At 32.5% G+C, this 18,614-nt stretch overlaps 1 protein-coding gene across 9 annotated transcripts in view; it reads right to left on the bottom strand.

Annotated features, from left to right (window-relative positions):
* The window catches only part of NBEA (neurobeachin), an 829,579-nt gene that overhangs the window by 559,166 nt on the left and 251,799 nt on the right, over positions 1-18,614 (bottom strand). For all 9 annotated transcript variants that reach the window (XM_056794740.1, XM_056794741.1, XM_056794743.1 and 6 more), the window contains 3 exons: positions 16,537-17,553; positions 13,289-13,506; positions 11,295-11,448 (listed from right to left, as the gene is read on the bottom strand). In XM_056794740.1, coding sequence (XP_056650718.1) covers positions 11,295-11,448; positions 13,289-13,506; positions 16,537-17,553 — 1,389 coding nt within the window. The remainder of the gene's footprint in view (positions 1-11,294; positions 11,449-13,288; positions 13,507-16,536; positions 17,554-18,614) is intronic.

Raw genomic sequence — 18,614 nt, 5'->3', positions numbered from 1 at the left:
AGGTAAATATCAGTGAAAAAAGTAGCATCAGATTCCTTATTACTAATAAATTACCTAAACAGTATGCTATTTCTAACATAGCAATATGGCATTACTGCAACAATTTTGAGGGGGAGACAGAGTAGACCAAAACGTTCACATCATTTGAATCTTCTCTGTCCAAAGTAGCTTTTCCATTATTATGGACATGTTTTGTAGTTCTGACTGTCATCCTCAAAATTCTGAAAATACCAAGAAATATCTAAGAAATAAAAAGGCTTTAAAATTTTACTCTTTATAAATAATTCAAAAGCAACAGCCTCTATCCCAAAGATTAAAAAAAATAGGTGTAAGATATCCTTTTAACTATGTCATTTTCTAATCAACTAAAAATAATTCCTTAAATGCAATTTTGAGAAATAATCGAAGACATATTATTTCCCTTGCTTCTGAACCTTTATTTCTGAAACTGAAAACTAGTAATTGAAAATGGAATACACTATCAAACAGAACTCCAAATAATAGTATATTTCCAATACTATGTGAACACATATGTCTAAATGTAAAAGTTACATCCCTTTTCAAAATTAATAAAATGACCAAATACATTTAATCAATTGCTGAAACCTTAAATTTCACCTAAAATGTTTAAGTTAAATACTAAGAAAGGTCTAATCATCCTTTTCTTTTGGTTATTGTATGTATAGATGAATATAACCAAAAAATAAGCAGATAACTATAGAAAAAGCTTTTAAGAACCACCAGTTTTTAACTTCATTTAGTGGTACATTTGGTTTCTCAAACCTTTAAGAAATGTAATATGTAAAGAAAAGTTATAGAATTTTTACTTTACAAAGGGTGTTATATCTTAAACTATTATCAACTAGCATTTATGCAATGCCCCCTGGAAAATGCCATGTGAAAGAAAATTGAATTTTAAATATTTGAGTTTAAAATACTATAAACCTTAAATAGAATTATTAAAGAACAGTAGGCTTTAAATTTTTGTAATTAGTCTCATGAATCTAGACTTCATATCCCCATATATTCTAAAAATATCTTTTTTAATATCTAAATATCTCTTATATGATATCTCTTAGTGGTTGATAAGCTTCCAAAGTTTCTGTATTCACTTTTACTTCCATTTTTCAGCACTTTTAAATTAAAATAAAAGAATCTTTTCAATTTCTTTCTTTTAGTAAGGACATATTAAATTTTGTCAAAAACACTACAGAATCCAGTTGTCAGAAAATAAATCTAGAAAGAGTAAAATAATGCTTCACATAGTCTTCAAAATGGGGCAAGATAAAGGTCAAACAGGAAAAGGTACAATGTTTAGAGCTCTTTCTTAAAAAAAAGGTAAATTATATATGAACTTAGCAGTTAAGATATAGAATCTGGCACAACTATCAGCAATCTACTGAACACAATGACCAAAAAATATGGGAATACATAGTGGTAAAAACTATCACAGCTAAATCCCTAACTAATCTGGAGATCTGTTTGGACAATAAGATAGATGCTTCAAAATATCAATCTAATGAGATCATAAATTGAAAGTGTAAATTAGACAGGGAGAGGCAAAAAATTTTTTTTTATCTAAATCAACTACTTGTATCAGTATATTCATGCAGATAATGATAAATAAACATTCATTGAGATTGGCACTATATTAGTTTACATTTAAAACAATTTATCATATATTTGGCATAGTGGAAAGTATCCTAGGTTATAGTCAAGAAACTTAGCTTAAAATTCTAGGCATTTTAGTATATGAAATAATGCCCAAGTCATTTAAATTATTCTAAACTCTAGCTTTTTCATCTATAAAAAGGGTAAAGATATTTATTCTATTTACCTTTCAAGATTTTTATGAAGAAACAAATTTTAAAGTAAGCTACTGTTCTTATTGTATAAAACTGATTCTAAACTATTAAAACTAAATAAATATGAACATTATAAGGACTGCAACAAAAAGATGTACAAGGGGAATAAACACGTAAAGCATATAAATAAAGCAAATAAACCAAAAGGATCTATGAACAAGAATAAATGATAACATAAAGAAATCATAACTCATTAAGAAAAGATGAAGGCGTGAAGTTGCCCATAGAAAACATTCATGTTTTAAGATGAATGGATTTCATTTTGCAAGATGGCTGTTCCATACAGGAATTGCATTTTAGAAAATCAGAAATTCTTTGGTTTTTAAGAAGAGATATTTTAAAATCACAAGCTATTTAATTTCTTTTTAAGAAAGAAAAGAGACTGGAATAAGCTTTTCAATAGTGCCAAATATGTGCCAGACACTGTGTTAATTTTTTACAAATATTATCTTATTTGATTTGCATAACAATTCTGGCTATCTAATTTGTAGAATGTTTTTGTATTTTAATATGACACTCTATGATTTATTAATATGCCTTCAACTTAAGGTATAGCGGGAGGAATGTCTTCTTTTGACTTTGTGAAACACTAGATTAAAAGTTTCTAATATATATTAGCTATTTGACTAGTGATGAGCAAGTCATACAAACTGCCAAAAAAATAAAACATTAGTGTAATAAAGACACCTGTTGCATCTATAACAGGATTAATGAAAGGATGACATATAATTTTATGTTTAACATTTTATAAACCTTGAAGTGATTAATTTATAATTGTCAACTCTGACCATCTATTTTTATATTGATCACATATGGGGTACATAATATTAATACAACTTTCAAAATGAATGTCATTTCATTTTACATGATCATAAATATACTTTTAGTGCAACATCTCTCTTGAAATAACTTTGCAATATTTCATATATCTTTTATCTAGTTACACAGACACACTTCTTTATTTTCTCAGTAGAATGCAAGTTCCTCAAGGCAGGTAGTATTTCATCTCTCTATATTTCTTCAACAACTAGTACAAGGTGCGTTGTGCATATTAGATGCTTAAAAAGTGTGGAATTAAACTGAATTATTTCCAACATTTCAAACAGTAAGTGAAGAGTTGCTGTAATATCAAAATACTTTCAATATAATAATGGGCTAAGCACAGATGCATTTTAATCTGAATACATGAATGTTTCTGCTCAAAATTTTTTCTGCACTTCCTCCTGCTGATATATTTCTTATTTCTTTCTTTCATTATTAAAGGATAAAAGTAAGGAAGATGCTTAAAAAGGTAAAAATAAGTGAGAATAAAAGAGTAGAAAAAAAGAAAACGAAGATTCAGAAGTTTGAAATAATGGGGTAGTCTTTTGGTCAGTTTTTTTAAAGCATTCTAGTGGTTTTTAAAAGAAATATATAGTGTATCCCAAAAGTCCCTGTGCTGTTTGAAGCTTCATTAGTATAATGAATAAATTCTTAATTTGCTAAGTAATTAGAAATTCTTGATAATTAGGAATAGGTGGTTAGCTAGAGATGTGGTAAATGAGCTAAGTTCCTTTAATAATAAGTTAATAAGTGTACATAGACTTTGGGACACCATATATATTATTTCATAGAGAGAGGTCTATCAACATGTATTTAAATTTAGCCATTAAAAAAATTCTGTAAACTCTGGTAAGAAATTATGTTTTATATTAAAAGCAGAAGTTGCAGAGTAAAGATGTTACAGCAGGTCTGTTCAGTAAATACTCCATTCCTTTCCCCCTTCCATCAATTAGTTCTTTTTTCACAGCTTCACTGCCCCTATCATGTTTCAATTGCCCTTATAATGAATGACTGGTTATGGTTTGTGTTTCTTTTTCATATGACCACATGCTTTCCTGACAGGGTGTTGAATAGCTGTGCCAGAGTTCCCTGGCAAGCACATCAAGGACTAAAAGGAAGTTAGAAAGGAATCCAAGCTGCCACTGATGCTGGTATATTTGAAAAATAGTCTCCCTAATAACTAATATAAACTACCATTTTATTACCACAATTATGGGGGCAAGGCAATTGAGAATGGGTATAGAAAGGCAGTCTCAGATGCTAAAAGACCTAAAAAGAACACCAGTCTCCATCTCTCTGGGACTCTCTATAGGTATCTCATCAAGGCAGAAAGAGACAGAACTTTGGTTCTATAGTTTATAAATGGGTGCCCTACACTGCACTCCATAATGACTTTATCTATGGTTCTCTACATTGCTCCAAGTTGCATGTGGCCCTAGGGAAACTTCCAGTATGGGATTATGTTGAGATGCACATGTGGTTGAAACACAGGGGGAAAATTGTTTAGGTAATTATTACCATGTTGTCATAAGACCAGAGAATATGTCTATCAGAACCTTATAAGCACTTCCCTATTTTAGGCATTCTTGCATTGGAGGCTGAAAAATGATAGAAGTCAGAAGTCACTGGACATTTACAATCTTTCTTGAAATATCTACCTAATCTGAACAATGTATTATCATGGCACACAGGTGATCCTAGAATCTCAAAGACAAGGCCAAGGGAATACAAAGTCTAATAGATCCGATCCTACAATTTTGCAAAGGTTTTGAATTCTGCCCTTGTCCTAGGACCCAATGATCAAAGTTCAAAGAATTTTATCACTAGAAATTTAGCCTCCAAATGGAGGGCATACTACTGAAGTTCATGAAGACTATTTAGTAATGAAAGCTTTGCAAGTTGGAGTAACTAGAGAGGACAGAGTACCAGCTCGGGAGTCAGGAGAACCTGGGTTCAAATCTGACCTGAAGATGCTTCCTAGATTTTGACCTTGGGCAAGTTACTTTAATCCTAATTGCCTAGCCCTTACTGCTTTTGTGCCCGGGGACTGATATCAATCCTAAGAAAGAAAATAAGGTTTTAAAAAAATATTGCAAGTAAAAGATCTTTGAATTAGACGTATTTATTGAAATAATGGTGCATGTTATAAGGAACAGGTAATTGAACTTAAGAGCTAGGAATATGCAAATTTTAAAATCTCACCTCAGAAACATTATTTGGAAAATCCATGAAAATCACTTTTTCCTCAATCTGTCTCTTCCCCTAAAATATGTATGTAATAAAATGTGTAGCAAGTACTTCATCAGTTTGTTCTAAGAATAATCTATTTTTCAAAACGTTGAATACAAAAACATGGTGTCCAGTATTAAATAGACTGTAGAACACAAACTACTGAAGAAGAACTCTCTATAAGATAAAACCTATTAAGAAAACTGGCAGGTACATTGACAGAAATTAAGTTTAGACCAGTACCTGACACAATATAGCATAGAAACTCATAACAGTAATGAGAACAAAATCCAAAAAGGGTATTTTTATCAATAAAAAGTTTATGAGAGAATGGAAAGCTATGCCTTTAGAAACCATAACTAAAGGGAAATTCATAAGCAAACAAAGGACAAAGATCACAAAAGATAAGGTAAAATTTTGAGTATATAAAATTAAAAGTTTTTCATCAACAAAATCATGCAGCTAAAAATCACAGAAATAACTGACTAGAAAAAACACTTGCATTAAGTAATCCAATAATTAAATTCTGATTCCCATGATTTAAAGGCAACTGAAAAAAAAACTGAACAAAAATCATTCCCCAATAAATGATCAAAAGAAATGAACAAATAAAAGAATCATAAATAAAATTTAATCGCCTGGAAAATGTTTAACATCATTAATAACAGAATTAATATAATATATTCCTAACATTTAACCTCATATCTCAAAGTGGTAAATATGACCAAACTCAATTTTGATAGGATCAGAAGAAGACAATATACATGTAATATAGAATTGGTGGCTTGTGAATAGTACAGCCACTCTGAACAACTAATTGGGATTATGCAGAAAAAGTTAGTTAAGTATTTGTGTTCTTTAACCTAGCAATATTCTGACTGAACATTTATCTCAATGAGGTCAAAATTAGAGATAAAGGTCTAATATACACCAAAATAAAGTAGCAATTTTTGTTGTTACAAAAAACTTTCAACAAAGTGGGTGCTCCTCAATTGAAAAATGACTGAACAAATGTAAATCTGAATACAATGAAATATTGTTATAAGTAATGAAAGTAAGATATTCAGAATGTATGCATTATGCAAAGGCTTATAAAAATTGTTGAAAAGTGTAGTGTGTAATTAGAATCTGTTACTCTAAAAACTACGATCCCCAGCAAAACTATGATTCCCAGAACCTCACTCACTTCCTGTCGTTATGTGCTGACATAGACAGGATATAAATTGGGTGGAGGTCCATATCTCTGTCTCTTGTCTTTCTGTCTTGACTTTGGTGGAGTGGGCTTTTTGAGCAGGTAAAAAAAAAATTGATCACATGGTTCTATTTTGTTAGATAATTAACTTTATAAATATAATACTTCCAGTGTTGCACATTAATTTTAAATCCTCCTTTTACGGTGACCAGAAGTAGGATTCAAAACCCTTAATTCTCTCTGAGTAGATTTGTTTGAATAGGAACCACATTTCTCCTGCCACAGCTTTTCATCCCCCGCCCCCTGCCCCCATCCCCTTCCAGGAATTCTCTTCAGAGCTGTCTCTTGCTTCTGCCACCTGCTTCTGCTGCTGATAGGAGCAGCTCTCCAGAGCATTGGAAAATATAAATCCCTCTTTCCCTTACATTGCCAACAGCTGAGTGCTTGCTTACTGCTTGACTTGGAAGTCTGGGTATGTTTCCCTTAGGCAAGAGAGCTTCTACCCTATTAACTCCCTGTCCATGTGGCAGGGGAAGGAAGCTGTTCCTTAGTGTTTTACCCCTAGGAGGAAGGGGAAGGAAGGTTACTCTTCCAAACAGGAAGAAGAATTGCAAGCATGGATCACTCAATTAAAGAGCAGTACATTACCTTTCTCAAATAGCTCCCAGTTTTAGGATGTCTTTTCTTCCTACTGTTTTTGGGTGCACTGGTTTTTGTGAATGGGAGAAGAAATTCACCTCCCTACGTCCCTTTGCCATTCTGACCTGCCCAGTCTCTACAATATATCCAATATGGGATTCCTCTACACTATGTTCAGCACGGAATTCTGCCTCACCAAGGGAGATCCCAAAGGTGTGACAAAAGGAAACTAAATGGATAATAATCCTGGGGAGGGGAAGGAACCTTAAAGAGCCTGGAGTTGGATTTTTAAGCCTTTTCAGACTCAATTGTTTTATGGAAGAAATGAAAAAAAGGACTCTTGAATTCAGTGCCTGTATTGTGTCACATATATTGCATATTCTGATTGCTTGTTTTAAGATTTTATTTTGTTTCTGTTACACTATGTCACTTTAAGTTATTGTATTTTGACATTTAGTTATATATGTTGTTACACTGTATGTATTTGTACCTCCCCATATGACTGGCCTGGAGAAGATACCATTATAAAAGTACCTTTGAGTTGTTTGTAACAAGAGGTAAGGGTCCATTTAGTAGCTGAAGTGAAGTGTTATGGCACTAATCCCAACCTCCTCATTTATAAAAATGTAATGGATGAGACATAAAACGACATGCCTTTTATGGCTATTAAAGTCTCATACCAGAGGAGTTGGGAAGGTTTTCCTAGGGGGTGTGGTACCCCTGGATGGCTCCCAAAAGGAGGTATTTCCCATGAAGCCTAAGTAGCTTCTGGATTATTTTTAACTCTTCAGCTTAATCTACCTCCACCAGAATGATCTAGATTCTTGGTGGTGTTTTAGACCCAAAAGGTTTTCTTGAATTAGCTGATATACTACTGTATTTTATAAAGCTGTTTTCTTAATGAAAAGTAATATATCCTGAGTTGATCTGTGTTTGTCAAAACCCTCCAGGGGGCGGGGGGTGGATTGTATAATTGTCATAAAATTCTAGTTTTATAAAAGTTAAGGAACTTGCTATCCCAGAATCCAGGAAGTGAACTACTTGGAGAAGGTGCCATGGAGATGCCTGCAGAAACCTCACACTGCATTGAAAGATCCATAATGAACTTGGGGTTGTAGTGAAATTAAACTGTGGGGGGTTGTAACACATTTATTTTGCAAGTATACTCTTATGCCAAAGGGGACAGCCACCTAATTGGCTTTTTGTCAATGGGCCTAGCAATCATTGGTTTTGTTTTCTTTCCTTTTTATCCCCAAATGATTGTACTTTATGAGTTGGTTGTGTTTACAAGATCCTTTGGGGAGACTAGTCTTCCAAAGGATCTCAGGGGGAGATTCTTTAATTAGAATTTGTTACACATAAAACTATAACCCCTACCAAAACTACGATTCCAGAATCCCACTCACTTCTGTTGCTACATGCTGATGTAGACAAGATATAAATTGGGTGGAGGTCCATCTCTCTGTCTCTTGTCTTCCTATCTTGGCTTTGGTGGAGTGGACTTTTTGAGCAGGTAAAAAAAAAATTAGTCACATGGTTCTATTTTGTCAGATAATAAACTTTATAAATATATTACGTCAAGTATTGCACATTAATCCTATAAAATTGAGATTAATAAATTTTAATCTTTATAATCCTACAGTAGTAAAGGGAACCCAAAAAATAATCTATACAATGGCTAAAATAATATAAATGGAAACACTAAAAGGAGGCCAAAATTGTATTGCCTTTACTGATCAAATTTGGTCATAGACAACTCAGTCAATCAATCAACTAACACTTATTAAGGGTCTACTATATCCCAGTGGCTGTACTACACACCACAGATACAAAGAAAGACTTAAAAAAAAGTACCTCTGCCCTCAAAAGCAGTCAAATTGCAATAACTTGCAAACAACTGTGTACAAATAACTGTGTACAAACAGTATGCATACTGTATAAACTGGAGATAAAAAGATGGATATTAGTTGGAACTTGAAGGAAGTGAGGAAAGCTAAGAAGCAGAGGAGGGAGAGAGTTCTAGGCATAGCAGATGGCCATTGAAAATATCCAAATTCCAAAGAGAACAATGTTCAAAGACTACAACTAGGTCAGTGTCAAAGGATTTCAGGGTATATTGAGGGGAGTAAGGAGTAAGAAGACTGAAAATATTGGAAGGAATTATCTGGTGAAGGGCTTTAAAAATCAGAGGATTTTTCTATTTGATCTTGAGGGTAACCATGAGACACTGAAATTTTTTGAATAGTGAAGTGATATAGTCCTGTATTTTAGAAAGATCTCTTTTACAGCAAAACAGAAGATAGATTGAAACAGGGAGATCTGAAAGGAGAACAACCAACAGGCTACTGAAGTTGTCGAGACCTGAGGTGATTAAGGCTTTCACTAGAGTGGTGGCAGTGTCATAAGAGAGAAGTGGGTATATAAGAAAGATGCTGCAAAGGTAAAAATAACTTCACTTGACAAGTGATTGGATATGCAGGGGAGAGAAAGAGTTACAAAATAGAGTATAACATTTAGGTTCCCAGATGACTGGAATGATGTTTGGTACACATAGGGAAGTTAAGAAGAGGTGAGAGATTGAAAAGAAAGATTGGGTTCAGTATTGGACATGTTAGTATAAAACATTTACAAGACATCAAGTCAGAGATATCAAGAAGTCAGTTGGAGATGCTAGACTGAAGATTTAAAAAGAGGATGGATGAGAGGAAAGGAAGTAGACATATCTATTTTAGTTTCTCAAAGAATTTTGCCATTAAAAGGAGGATGGATAGAGGATGAAAGCTACTGGACAAAGATGGAGCAAATGAAAGTTTTCCACATTATCTGATGATGAAATCTACCTCTCTTGTCTAAATAGAGATGTGAAACTGAAGGTGTAAAACACGGAATAAGCTGTCAGATACAAAGAAGGAGAGGGAAGGAACAAAGACTTATTAATCAACTACTATGTGTCAAGCACTGTGCTCAGCAATTTACAAATATGACCTCATTTTATCTTCACAACAATCCTGTGAGCTAGCTATTACTCTCCCCATTTTATAACTGAGAAAATGTAGACAGACAAAAGATAATTGACTTATTCAACATCACAAAACTATTAAGTGCCTAAGGATTGATTTGAAGTTATAACTTTCTTACTCTAGGTCCTGCGACAGTTGGAGGTGGTGAGGACAGGTCAGGGAAAATGACTGTGGTGTAAAAACAAAATGCAACAATAAAACTTTTCCCCAAATCCACATAAAATGCTATATAAATATCAGGTGTCTCATCCTGCCCCCTTGCCATACAGGTTATGATTAATATAAAATTATGAAGAAATTCTTTCTACCAATGAAAATGAGCATTTGTCCTGAAAGCTATTTCTAGCATTGCCTGGGATGCTGAGAGCTAAAGTGACTTGTCCAGAGTCACAACTAGTAAATGTTCAAAGTGGAACTTCAAGTCTTCTGAAGTCCAAAGCCGGCTCACTATCCAAAATATCATTCTACCTCATTTATTATTAATAATTATGCTAGTAAAAATCATTTGACATGGAGAATAGCCAGGAACTGGTCACTTCTAAGAAGAATGGAAGGCACAGGAACAATACAACAACAGAAAAAAAAATAAACAAATAAATAAAACCCCACAAAAGTCTTTTCACAAGAATGTGTCCAAAGACATTCTAATAAATTAAAAAGAACATACAAATAGGAACATTTCTATAAGCTTTCCTCATCCACGTTCACAGAATCTATAATTTAACTTTTAAATGAGTAGGGATACAGTAATTGCAAAATAAAGATTAGCTAATAAAATTTTTCTATACATAAAATTACAAATCATATGTGCCTTTTAAATTCCTTTTTTACTAATCACATATAATTTATTCATTGGGAAGAAAAGAATAAATGTTGATAGTGTTAAAATTAATCTAAAAAAACAATGTCAATGAAGCTCAGTTGATCCTTGGTATCAGAACTATTGATTTACCTATGGTTATTCAAGTATGTTAAGTTCTTCTAGTCAATGAGAAAACAATACATTATTTTAAATCAGCCTTTGGAGATGCTTGGGATTTCAGAAAATGAGAGAATTGAGAATTTCATAGCTAAGAGACTGGACCAAAAGACAGCTTTGCCAATAATTATTTCATAAGGAAATTAGCTTGATTCCATTTGCAAAATGATTTGCTAGTATCTTTGACCATGTGTAACAATATAAAACAAAATATAGAAGTATCTCAGCATAGTTCCTTTCTATTATTAAATTTATGAGTATCAATTCAAGCAGTTCCCCATAAGAATCCTGTATCTAACTTAAATTATAACTTTTCAAAAAATTTCTACTTGCTATCACATAGAGAATACAATTAATGCAGTAATGAACTTAGATTTCAAACAAAAGAATCTAAAGAATAAAGAATTTTTATTTAATTTAGTAAGTTAAAATTTATAAGACAAAGGCATACATGTAACATTTATTTATTTGTAGCAGAGACCACTACAGGAATGCTCTGAGTGGTATAATTTTAGAATATGGCCACTAGATGGAAGTATTGTACTTACAGTTGGAGATGTAGCAGCAGAGAGCAAAGGTAAAATTCCTCCACAAGCAATGATGATGTTGTCTACCATCTGAGAAATGAGGTGAATTGTGTTGTGTACAAAAATAATATTTTCATTGCTATTGACAAAATCCATTACAGATTTTGTGGAATGGCTACAAAAAAGGGGGAAAAGAAACCTCATGAATGAACACAAATTTAGTTTAGGAAAAAAAACATAGACTTTTAACTTTTATGCTGGTTTGATCCTAAATTTTACTGCTTAATTGGGAAAAAAATATGAGATCTAAAATTAAAATGACATTAATAGCTCAAAATGCCCATGAATCATGGGATTTAAAAGAAATATAAATTAAAATTAGCTTGTCTCTAAATTATTAAAAAGGAAAACCTTAACAGAAATATAATCTAAAGCTGAAGATTAAAAGCATACAGCTGCAACACTTGATTTTTTTTCTATGCACTATAGGTACCAGACAAACAGCTAGCTTGATCAATTTGTTGGGGAGGAAAAATCAAGGCAGACAAAACAAACATTTGATTAGATTAATAACGGAATTTTCCACCTTTTAGTCAGTTTTACTCAGGTCTTGTGAATAGTTATACAGACAACTACTACTATATGGCTAAGTTAATAGATACCTAAGTTAATAGATATCAGTTTCAGAGACACTGATTAGGTCTCACAGAAGCTAGCACAATGTTTTATACATAGTAATATTCTAGAGGCTGCATATTGTTTCTATTAAAAAATACAAACTCTTCTTGGCATTTAAAGCTTTTACAACTTGGGTTCAGCACCACTTGCCTCCTGTAGACCAGCCAAACTATCCCTGATCCAATTCCATTCTTTAAGTGTTTCTACTGGCTGTATTTTTTCCCAAAATAGACATTCTCTACACTTCTTAAAATTACTTATTTTCTTAAAGAATAAGATCCAGTACTCCTTTCACATAAAGTATCTGCTCCTAATGCCCTTCTTTGCAAAATTACCTTGTTCTCATTTTGCATATATTCTGTATATATTTATTTTGCCTTCTCTAAGCGAATATAAGCTCCTTGAGGGCAGGGATAGTTTCTTTACTTTTTATATCCCACATAATTGACCCATAATATGTATATGCAAATATTTAATGGTTAATTAATAGAGTATAATTCAAGAAGATGAGAAAAATAAGTCACTATTTGATAAAAAAGGGCAGTGATTTCCATACAATGATGTATGTGTCATTACTTGACAATATTGTAAGATCCTGAAAAAAAATCTGTATTAAAAAGTTAGAGTAGGCATTAATGCTGGAAGAAAATAGCCATAGTATAGAGAGAACACGGTCTGTAGTCAATTGAAAAAATGTGAGTAATGCTCATTTTAAAAGATGAAATCATTTTAAGCAAAAAAATGTTTGGCAAAATTTTATTTTTAGAATGTATAAAACAATAAAATAAATAGAGTATAAAACAGCTATAAAGAGAAGTATAAAATTTAACTCAAAATTGCTATACCAACATGTCTTTCACAAGAAATCAATGCTGGGAAGCAAAGATGATGTTAATTTATTTCAATAGTTATTTCTGTTAGGAAAAAAGATATCAAAATTGATATACACTTTTGATAATATGAGCTCTAACATGTTAGCTCTGGGCTTATCTTTTAATTCATCTAAATATTTTCATATCACTTAATTAGAACAGAAATTAACTAAACACATAAGATCTCTTGAGCTTTCCAAAAAATTAATTTCTTTACCTAGTCTTCCTTATACAGTAAAAAGAATAAAATAGGAGAGGTAAATTTTGCTTTATTTTAATGTCCTACATTTTGACCTAATCACTATGCCTATAATTAAAAAAACAGTTATGTGCATAACAAATATATTATTTTAATAACAATTTAGAACATATGAATCAATCCTACCCATATGCATTCTGCTTACACTTTTAAAAAAACGGTTTGGTTTTAAATGAATGTTGTTTTATCTAAAGAAATATTTCTACCTCCTCCAAACATGTACATCTGTTTCTAAAGCAAACAGCAAGTCCGTAAGAAGCCTCTGGTGCATTGGAGACCATTTAAACTCAGGAATCCGAAACATTGTTGTGCGTGGACCTGGACTAAACTGACGTCGTTGTTCCTCAGTCATTGGCATTCCTCGAAATCCTAAATCAACTCTGAGATCTCTGTCTTGTTGAGTGATAGCTCGTCCCTGAACCGCCTAAATAAAAGATATATTTTTAAGTGCACATAATATATCTGACTTCAAAAATATTAAGAACAAATTAGTCATAACTTCAAGTACAGATATAACAGGGTTAGTAGAATAAATCCTTTGTATGTAATTTCTGTAATCATCTTTCCAACTAAGAATTCCCTGTATAAACATTTTTAACAATTAAGCAGAAAGCTCTCCCTTTATTTTATAAATTTTAAAAAGTGCGACAGAGAATATAATGATTATGGTAACTTTACAAATCTAAACCTTTTAGTCTAAATTGGAACCAAGTTCTCCCAAATCATATTCACAGCAATCTGTACAATATATGATGAAAATTTTCTATGAAATGAGCTGTATGTAAATAAAATATATATGGTTATTCTGCCCTTCTTGACCCCTTACAACTAAAGCAGGTCTCAAATTAATTATATCACTAGACAATTTTCATAAGAACTTATGGCCAAAAGAAAAAAAAAATTGCCAGTTGGATAACTTTAAGATGATAAAATAGTTCACAGCAAGTTAAGTTAGACTTCTGAACATAATAGGTTGCAGAATTCCAATATTCCAAACATTTTTGTATAAGTAGAAATTAGCCAAACTCTAGTCTTCTGGTAGCATAACCTTCTAGAACTCAAAACTATCTCCATGCCTCAGTTAAGTCTTGGAGTAAGAATTTAGAAGTTAAATAATAGTCATGAAAACTGTACTGATTATTAATAAATTACCATTTTGAACATTGGACTGAAAGAAACATTATTAACCAAGAAATAAAGGTAATAATTCTATCATCTCCTTCACTGTAAGAAATGCAAATAATAAAGCAATCTAGCCTATCTCAAAACACATTTCACTCTCTATATTGAGTGCATTTTTATAAGTATGGTATAAAGCTGCAGGTACTCTAAAATACTCATAATGAGTGATCAATATATCTTGCCTTATTTAAATTGTTTTTTTAATTAAAAACTGTCTCCCAAACAAAGCTGTTGCACAAAGGTTTAATAGTATCTAACAGGAATAGAACATGCCTTTTACATAGAGTATCTCATTATGGAGTTATAGTCAAAGTAAAAAATCTGATAGAGATAAATAAAGAGGTAAGTAAATCAATGTTTACTTTTTCTATAGGGTTTCAAGATCACAGAATTTTAAGAGTTATAAAACTTCTTAGAAATTATCTAGTTCAATATATTGAAATACCTACTTATCACATATGTGACAGTCACCCAACCAATGCCTGAAGACCTTAAAGGAGAACCCCGTAATAACCTCCCAAAGCACCCCATTTCCCTTTTGGGTACATCTAATTGTAGTAATTTGGACAAAACTAGTTGTTTGCAGTTAGGTGGCAGAGTGGATAGAGTGTCAGGTCTGGAGTCAGGAAGCTTTATCTTTCTGAATTAAATTCTGGCCTTAAGACACTTAATAGTTTTGTGATCCTGGGCAAGTCATTTAATGTTTATCTCAATTTTCTCATCTATAAAATACACTGGAGAAGAAAATGGTGAACTACTCCATTATCTTTGCCAAGAAACCCTAAATGAGGCCACTAAAAGTCAGAAATGACTGAAAAACAACAATTGTAAGGAAATTCTTCCTAACATTAAACTCGAATTGGTCTTTTCAAAGCTTCTATTCATTTATTGTTTCTAAGTTTTGCCTCTAGGGAACAAATAGAATAATTCTAATCCCTCTTACATATGATAGATATGTTCATTAAATACACTGATATTGATAGCTGTCACGCTCCCCCTCCCTAGGCTTCTCTTCTCCATTCTATTTTCCTCAGTTTCTTCCATTTATCTTCATATGACATGAACTCAAAGCTTGTTCATTATCCCAAGTGTCATTTTTACATTCTCTTGTATATCAATGTCCTTAAAGTGCACAATCAGAACTGAGCACTAAATTCTAAACACAGTAGTTATAATATAGGAGTATTCAGAAAGACAATAATCTCCTTATTGTCTTTTTTAATACAAGCCAAAATTGCACTGGCCTTTTGGCTGTGGCATCACACTGCTAACTCACAATAAGCATGCACTACACTAAAACATTTACTCATTACTAGGAAGGTTTCAGGCAAACTATTAATAACTTTTTATGTTTTGTAGAGGTGTTGTCTTTCAACTCAAGTATGAATTATTATTTTATCCTCAAAGATTTCAAAATAACAGTGGAAAACTAAGAAGATTTAATAAAGATCAATGAAGACAATATATTGCTGCCATTTTTCTCAAACCTTTGCATATAAGACCCATTTAGCTTGAAAAAGATAAGCCTAAGGAAGAAATGAGAATCTTAAGTAATATAAATGAATATTTTATAACAAAATAAAATGCAAAAGCATATGAATAGTATGTAATGTTGTGTCTCATTCACATGCTAGATTAGAAGTCAAATGACCGGAGTTCAAATCTCCATTCTGCTATTTAAACCATCTTTATGTCCTTAAGGCAAGTCACTTCCTAGACCTTGGTATCTGTAGAATTAGTAGGTTGAACTAGATATCCTCTAAGGACCTTTCCAGCTCTAGATCTATGATCTTGTGATCTGATTATATCTGTCTGAATACAATTTCTTTTTAAATATTTCAAAAATTAATGAAATGAAAAACTTATAGCTTAATAATGACAATGACCAAGTTAACTACTTGGTTACTAAGTATTCTGGCCCAGCAACCATATAGAGAAATGTCGTGTAGTCAAAACCTTTGCCACATTTAAATTACTACTTGAGTAATTCAGCAGTGATGATTTTTCACTGAATGTTTTTTCTGGTTGGAAAATGAAGTAAAAATGCCTTACTACTAGGTAAATATTAATGGGTCAAAATGAGTAAGGTGTTACTAATAGAGTTTTGTCCAAGAAATATATCTACTCAGTAAGCAGTAATGCTTTATTGCACAAAGATATGATAATGAAGTATTTAAAAATAATTTGATATCATATAGAAATTGCAAATAATATTCCATGTACACATATTTCATTTATTGTTGTTTATTAGAATTCATAAGGTATAACTTACTTGAGTTGTTGTAGTAGTCTGGATCTTCCTGATTTCTTTTCCAGCTTCTTTACCATCATCAGATCTCTCAGTATCTGAAATTATGCTTCCTGCATCAATATTAGGCACAACTTTGTTACCAGAAGACTCTGTTTCAAGTGTGGTAGCAGTCATCTCAGCATATTCTAAACCTTTAGTTGATGAAACTAATTCCCTTTCAGAAATGCTACTCATTCCATCTGAAGTTGTATGAATTTTGAATTCTTTTTCTTCTATTATGTTTGATGTACAAGTTAAGTCAACACTACTAGTCATATGTGCAAGTAGTCCAAGATCATCACTAACACCAAGATGTACTTGAGTTTCCTGTACATTTGGAATAATGTGATTACTAGACAGTTCAGGAAGAAGTTTATCTTCTTGGCTAGGAATTTTGTCAAAAAGAAATGAGGTACTATTATTTGTAGGTTCATCTTTCTCATCAGCCAGTGTTATCAATGGGCCATTATCCTTTTCTTCACTCTTCTTAATCATGCCAACACTTCCATGGACATTGTTTTGAAGTTTCTCAACAGCAGCACTATATACATTATCCAACAGAGATTCAACCTCCACAAGTGCACCATTTTCACCAGTAACTAAAGTCTCGGGTGATAAATCCATGTCATCAAGCTTTACTTCTGTTGCTTCCACTTTCTCTGCTTTTATGTCTACTAAAAGATCATGTACTTCCACATGTACACCACCTCCTGGCCTATCTGAATTTCCTAGAACATCATCTGATACTTTTGTTGCCATGAGCAAGTCCCTGGCATCTGTGCTGACAGGATAATCAGTTTCACTTTCTGGGCTTTGACTTTGGGAAAGATCTTCTATTTCTCTGATTTCCATTCCCCCTTTTGTACCAGTTGCCTGAGATGAAAGACCTGATATTGTGCTCACATTCCCTTTCTTTCCCTTTTTAATGTTTTCTTCCTCTTGTCTTTGATACTCTTCATACATTTTAGCTAGATATTCCTTATGAGCTTCATAGGTGACCTTAAAAACAAGACAGATATAAATGATACTTATATCTTTTATGTACAAAATAGAAGTAAAATGATTGACCAGAAGGTAATTTATGATACTGAAAATATTCTTATAATGGAAAAAAATTTGAACTTAAAAATTTTAGCACATTTTAATCTTCCATGAGATAGCATGGCATAGTGGTCAGAGAAGTGGCCTTCAAATCGAGCAGGCTTGGGGGTCAAATTCTATCTCTGATGTATACTAGCTATGTCATCCTAGAGAAGTCACTTAACCTCTTGGAGCTGGTGCAGTGGATAGAGTTTGGTCTGGAATCAGAAAGACTCATCTTCCTGAATTCAAATCTGGCCTCAGACATTTAATAGCTTGGAGTCTCTGGGCAAGTCATTTAACCCTGTTTGCCTCAGTTTCCTCATCTATAAAATGAGCTGATGAAGGAAATGGCAAAACATTCCAATACCTTTGCCAAGATCACAAATGGGGTCATGAAGAGTCAGACATGACTGAAAATGAATCAACAACAACAGACTGCAAATCTCCAAAACTATTATAGGAAAGCTATTCCTCTATTAAAGAAAGGAATTTTCTAGACTGATAAATCAAAGGTTTGACTCTCTTAAAATGCTCAATAAGAAGAGTATAATTATTTGGAATATACAATAAAACCAAGGAGAAGAGGTAGGAAGTCTTAGTAAAAAAAATGATCTAGGATCTTAGAATCATAGTACTAAATAAAGAACCTTTTGGATCATCTGGCACAAGTCATTCTACAGTTTAGGAAAATGACGCCTCAGCAGATAAAAGTAGCATAGGCAAAGGTAACAATGATAGTAAGTGATAAGAGACAGAATTCAAACTCCTGTATCCTCTGATTTGAAATCTTATGTTCTTTTCCACTATACTTCCTACTTACTTAAGGCGTATTATACTCAATGTCTCACATACAGTGCTCCTCCTACTCTAGGATACTAGTAAAATAAATGCCAATATGTTCCTATGTATAATATGCAAATAATCATGTTGTAAAGTTTTACTAATTACATTTAGAATATGTAATTGAGAAAAATGCT

Source organism: Monodelphis domestica, chromosome 4 (genome assembly GCF_027887165.1).
Source record: "Monodelphis domestica isolate mMonDom1 chromosome 4, mMonDom1.pri, whole genome shotgun sequence".
NCBI classification, from domain to species: Eukaryota; Metazoa; Chordata; class Mammalia; order Didelphimorphia; family Didelphidae; genus Monodelphis; species Monodelphis domestica.
The sequence above is the reverse complement of the archived record's forward strand: the minus strand, read 5'-3'. Positions and strand labels throughout refer to the sequence as shown.